The sequence below is a fragment of the Haliotis rubra genome, unplaced genomic scaffold (genome assembly GCF_003918875.1).
Source record: "Haliotis rubra isolate DU_JTF1 unplaced genomic scaffold, ASM391887v1 Scf83, whole genome shotgun sequence".
Lineage (NCBI taxonomy): Eukaryota > Metazoa > Mollusca > Gastropoda > Lepetellida > Haliotidae > Haliotis > Haliotis rubra.
In genome coordinates, this window is record NW_025767557.1 from 1459306 (window position 1) to 1468615 (window position 9310).

The following is a 9310-nucleotide window of genomic DNA, read 5'->3' on the forward strand; positions in this document are numbered from 1 at the left end:
CCACTACGAATGAAAATGTGAAGTGACATTATGATCGGGATTGACTGATTGCTTGTTGTTTAACGCCGCACTCAGCAATATTCCAGATATATGACGGCGGTCTGTAAATAATCGAGTCTGGACCAGACAATCCAGTGTTCAACATCATGAGCATCGATCTATGCAATGGGGATACGATGATATGTGTCAACCAAGTCAGCGAGTCTGACCACCCGATCCCGTTAGTCGCCTCTTACGACAAGCGTGGGTTCAATTCGAACCGGGATCTTAACGGGATTATGACCGAGACCATTTGACACAGATTAGAAATAGCTTAGCAAAGAGTAAATAAAATCTACGACCATTTCCTAAGAGATTTAGGGCCATTTTCACCTTCATCCCTTACATAATGCTTCATAGAACCTAAAACTACTAATATGACCTTTATTATACATATGCATAAATTATGCTATAAATGTGATCACTGAGTAAAACATATTCAGAATTGTTTTAGTGTGGGTTATTGTAGTTTACAAACTGAAACCTGGCATTTAGAGTGAGTGAGTTTAGTTTTACGCCGCACTCAGCAATATTCCAGCTATATGGCGGTGGTCTGTAAATAATCGAGTCTGGACCAGACAATCCAGTGATCAACAGCATGAGCATCGATCTGCGCAATTGGGAACCGATGACATGGGTCAACCAAGTCAGCGAGCCTGACCACCCGATCCCGTTAGTCGCCTCTTACGACAAGCATAGTCGCCTTTTGTGGCAAGCATGGGTTGCTGAAGACCTATTCTACTCCGGATATTCACGGGCCCCTGGCATTTAGAAGTTGGAAGGATGTGTATACATGACGCTTTTTATGAATAACAACCTTTTTCGTTCTCGACGTTACAGAGCTAATTTTTGTTACTTCATAGCAGGTGAGTGCTGAGTGAGTGAGTGTGGTTTACGCCGCTTTTAGCAATATTCCAGCAATATCACGGCGGGGACACCAGAAATGGGATCCACATTGTACCCATGTGGAGAATCAACCCGGGTCATCGGCGTGGCGAGCGAACGCTTTAACCACTAGGCTACCCCACCGCCCCCATTAAAATGAAGACAACATGGATACAGGTGCTGTGTCCGAGAGCTCAGCTGCAATCGCATTGGTATCAAATTCCGGTTATCGCTACTGCAAAAGCAAACCTGAAATGAGATCTGAGTTTAATGAGAATAGGATTTGCTGTGTTTAAATCGTAGGCATAAAAAGTCCTGTCTGAGGGCTATGCTGAGGCTGAATTATAGACACGGAATGCGGTGTCTGAAGACTTTGTTCTGTTTAAAGTGTAGACATTAAAAGCTGCCTTTGGGGCTCTGCTCTTTTTTAAACCGCATGGGAAGTTCTGTCTGAGGGCTTTGCCCTGTTTAAACTGTAGGCATTAAAGCTGCATCAGAGGCTCCTCTGTTTAAAGCGAAGGCATGGAAAGTTCTTCTTGGGGGCTCTGTTCTGCTTAGACCAAAGACTAAAAAAGAATAAACGTATGGGGGCTCTGCTCTATTTAGACTGTAGGCTTGGGAAGTTCTGTCTGAGGCCTCTGCTCTGTTTAAACCACAGGCATTAAAAGCTGTGTCTGGAACGTAGGCATTTAAAGCTGTGTCTGGAAGGCTCTGCTCTGTTTAAGGGCATTAAAAGCTGTCTCTGGAACGTAGGCATTAAAAGCTGTTCTGGAACCAAAGGCATTAAAAGCTGCATCTGGAACGGTAGGCATTAAAAGCTCTGTCTGCTGGAACCACAGGCATTAAAAGCTGTGTCTGGAACCCAGGCATTAAAAGCTGTTTGCTCTGAAACGGGTGTTTCTGGAACGTAGGCATTAAAAGCTGTGTCTGGAACGTAGGCATGATAAGCTGTGCTTAAGGGCTCATCTCAGTTAAGCTGTAGGCATGAGGGACCTTCTGTGTCTGAACCGTGTGTCTGTAACATCCGTTGTGTCTGAACCGTGGACATAACAAACTATGCCTAAGACCCCCGAACACTCTAGGGACGAACATACAGTGATCGAGCTTGTGTAGACAGGATACGAATTATGTTCGATCTGAAAAAGTAATCGTTATTTTCCAGGGTCGATTGCGAGTAACGTGTCACGAAACACGAACCACGTATCCAGCTATGACAGAGACAGGTAAACCGTAATAAAGGGAGATAACCAGTGACCACTCTGAACTCAGTATCACTCACCCGTGTCATCGAGGTCATATGTACAGCCATAGCAGGAAGTAGATATTTTTAGTTGGGAAATGCCAACACGTTTATATTAATTGTGCACAAGACTCGCAGGAGGTAACTTTTGTCTTCTTTCGTTTATTGTTACATACACGGCATACAACGTCCATTTGTCAACGTTAATGAACCTACTTGCAAGGTATTGTCTTGTGGAAACTAGACTTGTAACCACGAACTGTCAAGGGAAAGAATTCCGATGTTCCAACCACAGTGATTTGGTGGACAGGTTTAGGGTAGGTCTAAGTGTTGGAGTTACCTCTCTCTAGCCTCAACCCTGGTTTAAATCATAGCCAATTCACTTTCAAATTGCTTTCAGGTATAAACTATATATTTTTGATATATCTGCTTAAGTGGCAGGCATGATAACGTCTTTATGGATGTGAGAGAGATCGGGTTAACGCTGAAGTGATCAGTGTTGTGTTTACCTATGGCACGTATGTTGAGAGAAGTAGTGCGTACGAAACACGTATGACGTGGTCACATAAGCTCCGCCCACTCATGTTTATTTATGATTACTGTGCACTTAAGACCATTGTAGGTTTTAGGGCACAACACACGTAAGCGCTGACATGGGCGGAAAATCGCGTGGTGCAGTTCTTTGTTGAGTGTCTGTGGTGAAACAAGCTGCTGATGATGAAATATTTAGCATACGATTATATTAATTCCAGCTGACCAGCTGATCCCTGTCCGACCAAGGACGCAACTACGTACAGCGATTCACATCCCCTTACATCTATTTTCATCAGTTAGTAGGTTTGTTATAACTGGGTTTTTACATCCTCCTGAGACTTGCTTTGTATCCATAACGGTCCTACTCTTATCGGTTTGGCCCCATGGAGTTCCGGGTTAGAATTGCTAACTCATGAGTATTATAAGAGGCGACTAACGGGATTGAGTGGTAAGGCTCGCTGACTTGGATGACACATTCCATCGTATCCCAATTAAGTAGATCAATGCTTATGGTGTTGATCACTTTATTGTCTGGTCCAGGCTCGATTATTTACACTTGAAAAACAATGAAAGGTTAATCTTCTCTACCTCCCCTGTTTATTGTATTTTGCAGAAAATAAAAGACAAGAATTTATGTTCGGATCACATGGAACAAGACATCAAACATGGCAGACAACGCCGATAGTGCTCCAAAGACGGTTGTTTACCAAAAGAATCAGCATCCCCGAGATGAAGATGGTACTTGTTCGTTATTAAACATAAATGCAAGACAGATTCGTTCATTTGTTGGTTCCTCAACCACTTAGTTGAGTGCGTTCGTTTGTGGACCTCTTCCGTGGTTGGAGTGCAGAGTGCATTTTCCGGAGAGTGGGGGCCAGTTTGTTTGTTTGTTTGTTATTTGACACCACACTCAGCACTATCTTAGCTATATGGTGGTGATTTTACAGAATCAAGCCTTGGCCAGACAATCCAGTAATCAACATCAGGATGCCAGTGGTTCGATCCGCGTCATTCTAAAAGGCGCTAAAAGATATTACTTGCTGTTGCGATGGCTGACTGCGGGCATAAAATGGATTAAAAATGGCTAGTCGTCTCCGAATTGGTATGCAGTGACTGAACAGAGTATCCATGCTAAACTGCGGTATGGTATCTCATTGGGCTAGCAATATGTGGACTAGTACAAACAGACGCACGACCATTACTATAAATTCAATAACTGCAATAGTGGGTAAGTGTGGTTTTATGCTTTCAGCAATATTCCAGCAATATCACATTGTACCCTTGTGGGTAAACAAACTCTGGTCATGATGAGCGAACGCTTTAACCACTAGGCTACCATACCACCCCTCTAAGTGCCGTGAAGGTAACACCATTTTCTTCACATTTTTCATTTGTTTGTTCATTGTTTGTTTGTTTTTCCCCCTTATTTATTTATTTCTTCAGATCCTGGATGTGTGGCTTCAACCTCCCAACAGACTTACTCCTTCTCTTCAGGGGGACCTCCGATCATCAGTATTGGAGGACACGTGAATATTGGGTCTGGAAATATTCTCGGTAATTCAACATTACGTTTTGCTTTTTGCTTATGATTCTAAATATACACCTCAGCAAAATACATGCACCGCCCACTATATATAAAGGTTGTGTTACATACAGCTTACTATGAAAAGTGACCCGTGAAGATCCGGGGTAGAATAGGTCTTCAGCAACCCATTCTTGTCATAAAAGGCGACTATGCTTGTCGTAAAAGGCGACTAACGGGATCGGGTGGTCAGGCTCGCTGACTTGGTTGACACATGTCATCGGTTCCCAGTTGCGCAGATCGATGCTCATGCTGTTGATCACTGGATTGTCTGGTCCAGACTTGATTATTTACAGACCGCCGCCATATAGCTGGAATATTGCTGAGTGCGGCGTAAAACTAAACTCACTCACTACTATGAAAAGTATAATCATCTGCAACGTGTCTACTATGGATTATTTCCTGGAGTTTGTCTTTCTTGGGCATTTTATGGGACATGTGTTGCTAAAACCTGATACAACGATGTTTTTAACGATGTCATTTAATGACCATTAAAACCAGATGATTCAAACGACGCAAAAGTATTGTCCTCCAGAGGCTCCAGCGGCAGCAGAATTCTTCTGCAACAAACATACAGCAGACACATTACAGTTTTACAAAGTGAAGTCTCTTCTGTCTCTGACACGTCGTCACAATGTCGTCATTGGTATCCTACGCTACTCCTCCTCTAAAGCCAGAGATAATTCTTGCAGATTGTTCATGGGAGGATCTCTCAGTTTGATCTTGCGTCCCATAATGTCCCACACATGCTCCAGGTGATTCAGGTCTAGGATTCGAGCTGGCCATGGTATCCTTCAATTGTACTGTTTCGAAAGAACTGGCGGACAGCGCGTGCGCAGTGGGGTCGGGCATTGTCGTCCATGAACACTGCGCGTCTGGCAAGAACATGGTTGTCAAGCTGAGGCACCACATGTTGATTCAGGATTTCATTTTGCTACCGCTCTCCATTAAGATTCCCATGGATGATTAATAAATCCAGTTTACAATCAAAGAACAGCCACTCCACACCATGACGCTACCTCCACCGAAAGGTGACTTCCTCCTGGATATTTTCCTGGGCCTAGATTTTCGAAGCTCTCTTAGCGCTAAGATAGTCGTAAGTTAATGTTAATGTATGGCACTTGCGACTATCTTAGCGTTGAGAGAGCTTCCGAAATCTAGGCTGGCTGTAAGCTGTTCCTCGTGACCGCCATACCTTCGAACGACAATCAGTGACTTGCAGAACCGACTTTCGCCATGAACTCTTGTTCCAGTTCTGCCTTGCTATGCACCAATGTACACGATCTTCTTTGTGTCTAGGGGTCAATATGGGTCTTCGAACAGGACGTCTTGCCCCAAGACCAGTAGCATGGAGACGTCTTCGCACAGTGCTCGTGGAGACTCTCTGGTGTGGCCGCCATTGGTTCCGTAACTGAACACTGTTGATCAACGGGTTGCGCCTGGCCATCCTGGCCCAGCCCTGCCTTTCAGGTCTCCGGTGTCACCATGTTTTTGCAACCAGTCTGCTAATGGTTGCATGGCTGATATTCAACTGTCTACCCGACCCGACATGACATCCATGTTGTACGCATACCAGCGATTTGCCATCTTATTCCTATGGACAATTTCGGCCTCATTTTACCTCAGATATCAATCCAAAATTGAATATCGCCATCAATATTGCTTTACAGTAAACAGCTGTTTATGTCCTATGAGGGTGCCCCCTTCCTCACGTGATTCATAAAACAAGCTTTTATGCTAATACTACGCAAAAAGCTTGTCTCTACACTGGGATGAACTATGAACGACAGTCCGTCCGAAATCAATGACTTATTAATAATTAGTGGTGCGTGACTTTTGCCGATGTGTATATAATATCTGGGCCCCGATTCACAAAGCCTTCGTAACGTTACGACCTGTCGTAACTCTATTGTATATCATAGGCTAACGGATGTCCTAGTACTACGAACGCTTTGTGGATCGGGAGCCTGGTCTGGCGGCTGTAGCAGAAAAATGTCTGGTTTCAATACACAATTTGACGTATCTTCCATCCCCACTTCCCTTAAAATCCATAGAGACAAAACAATTCACGATATCATATAGATTAACGCTTAGTCTCTGAATATATATAATTTTGATAGTAACAAACAAACCCATTTAAATTGAAAAGGAGCCCCAGGGAGACCAGAGATTCAGAACCTGAGGAAATCTAGACTTGCTTCAAATAGGACCTAACCATTGCAGAGGGTGCTGTAGGGAAAGTAATGTGGATCAGGGACAGTGAGACAGACTAGATATGAGCACATGTATTTGTGGTGGTTAAAGGTTATTATTTAGGACTGACTGACTGACTGAGTTTGGTTTTACGCCGCTTTTAGCAATATTCCAGCAACATCACGGCGGGGGACACCAGAGATGGGCTTCACACAATGTACCCATGTGGGGATTCGAACCTGGGTCTTCGGCGTGACGAGCCAACGCTTTAACCACTAGGCTACCCCACCGCCCCTATTATTTAGGATAATCAGCAAAGTTTGTATGTCTGTTACAGCCCGGTCCCGGAGTGAGGTTGATCAAGCCATCCAGTACATGGTACGAACCAAGGCCTATCGCAAGCTGATTGAGAACCTGCACAAGGGACACGCATGGACGATAATAACAGGGTGTCCTGGAGAGGGCAAAACTATCCTGGCTTATTTTGTGATGAAACATTTTCAAGACGAAGACTATGATACTATAGTCATCAAAACCCCGGAACAATATTACAACATTAACGAATTTGGACCCAAGACAGCAGTGATGATGAATGACATATTTGGAGTTTTAGCCATTGATGTGAGTTCTCTGGATGATTGGCTGTATGTCCTTGACGATATTGACAAGAGAATTGAACGCAGTAGAAGTTCACATGACGATACCAAGTTCCATGTTGTCATAACCGGAAGAAACTATGTGCTCAAAGCTGCGATGCCACATATTGGGAAATTTTCATATGCGTTCCAAGAAAAGGACGTGATGGTAGACATTTCGGAGCATTTCCCCTTGAGCGATTTGGAGAAGAAAGATATTTTGAGATGCCATTTGATTCGACGATCCATTCAGCTGAACAACGAAGAAACAACGGTGGAAAGAATTTGCCAAATGCCCACTGTACATGGATTTCCCCACTGTTGTCGTCTGTTTGCAGACATCAAAGATGCCCACAGCAACCCATTAGAGTTTTTCTCAAATCCACTTGTGTTTCTAAACTTCACCACCCAGAAACTAATCCTAGATGAGCACACAAGGGCATTGTTTTATGTTCTACTGCAGAATGGAGGTTCGGTGTCGAAAGCATCACTGAAAGAAAGAGACTTAGTTGAGGCAGCAGACTCTTTAGTGGACAGCTACCTTGTTGATCGCAACAATACATTGCAGATCAGCCATCCCTCAATTCACTGGAGCATTGTCTATGTCACGGGATGCAGAGATACAGAATTTCTCATTAAGAAGTGTCCTCTCATATTTGTGAACAAATTCGTCACCGTTCGTAACACCCAACCAGCAGAGGAACAGGACTCCCCAAAATTCACCCCCAAAATTGAAATACAAGGTGACCAAGTAGACCAGCTGCTCGACAGGTTTATTGAAGAAACAGAGTTGAATAATCTTCTGATGGTTCTCTCACACCAAGTCTTTAAATGTGACAAATTTGTAGCAGAGTATATATCATGCTTGTCTCAGGAACTAGGTATACCTAAACTACTCTCCTGGAAAGACAGCCGAACCAGAAAGGCCTTTATTTATCTGTCCACAAGCAGTAAGTCTTCCAAACTTCTAAAGTTCATTGCAAGCAAACATGAACTGACTTATGATGAGCTGAAGCATGCTTTCCTAGGGTGCTGTGAGTATGGATCAACAGAGGCATTCCAGTTTGTGGCTGGCCGATACCCTGACCTAGACATGGGAGCTGTGGATGAGAACAGGAAAACAGCTTTGTCTCTGGCAGCAGGGAATGGACATAAGGACATTGTTGAGCTGCTCGTTCATAAAGTGGACATCCATGCTAAGGACACTCTTGGAATGACAGCCTTACACTGTGCTGCTGAAAAAGGTCAGATAGACGTGATTCATGTCCTGGTTCAAAATGGCACCAAAATTAATGAACCAGATGCCTGTGGTAGAACAGCTCTTCATCACGCTGCCTGGGGTGGCCATGAAGATGTTGTGTGCTGCTTGGTACGGGAGGGTGCAGATGTTAATGAGAAGGATGTCGATAAATCCACAGCTCTGCATGACGCTTGCCACAGAGGATATGCGCAGGTTGCGGGTCATCTGATCCAGTCAGGAGCTTGCATGGACATCCCAAATGACTGGAATGATACACCCTTACACACCTCTGCTTCTCATGGAAGTGTGAGCGTGGTTAGACGGTTAATTAGCTGCGGATGTGGCGTCAGCCTCAAGAACAGTAAAGGACAGACTGCAGAGGACATTGCCAGAAGGTTGGGATACAAAGAAGTTCTCGAGGAAATACTCAGGTACAAAGAAAGGCAGGCTTGCAGTAGCCTTGAGAGCAGCAGAGGGTGAATCAAAGTCCATAGGACACAAGAAGAACATTAGTGTTTTCAAAAACACATCATTATTGTTTTCTTAATTACATGTATTTGAAATGGAACATTGGACTGGGAATGGGCATGACAGCCAGGTCTCATGAAGATCCAGTTAGAATTGATCTTCAGCAACCCATGCTTGTAACAGGATTAGGTGGTCAGACTTGCTTGACTTGGTTGATACATGTCACTGTATACTAGTTACATAGCTTGAGGCTCATGATGTCAAACACTGGACTGTCTGGTCCACACTTAATTATTTACCGACCACCGCCATACAGCTGGGAAAGGGAGTAGTTTGACATTACACAATAGACAAAGGACGATTATGGCGCAAGGTAATTGTATAACCAGTATTAAGGATTACTTTATCATGTTACAGGGTACACACTCACTTCTTGTGTGTGGATCTTTGTATACCAATGAAAGACAGAGCCAATAAATCCCATGGTTCCATTA

At 43.9% G+C, this 9310-nt stretch overlaps 1 protein-coding gene across 4 annotated transcripts; it reads left to right on the plus strand.

Annotated features, from left to right (window-relative positions):
• The first annotated feature begins 2218 nt into the window (after positions 1-2218).
• Positions 2219-9310, plus strand: LOC124262293. 4 transcript variants are annotated; one of them, XM_046696778.1, is made up of 5 exons: positions 2219-2305; positions 3312-3386; positions 3420-3436; positions 4142-4252; positions 6811-9310. In XM_046696778.1, exons 2-5 carry the CDS (start codon positions 3364-3366, stop codon positions 8826-8828), a joined length of 2169 nt encoding a protein of 722 aa, XP_046552734.1. In that variant the 5' UTR covers positions 2219-2305; positions 3312-3363; the 3' UTR covers positions 8829-9310. The 4 variants fall into 4 exon arrangements, with proteins under 4 accessions (XP_046552734.1, XP_046552736.1, XP_046552735.1 ...); XM_046696780.1 differs by lacking the exon at positions 2219-2305 and adding an exon at positions 2310-2387; XM_046696779.1 differs by lacking the exon at positions 2219-2305 and adding an exon at positions 2312-2481.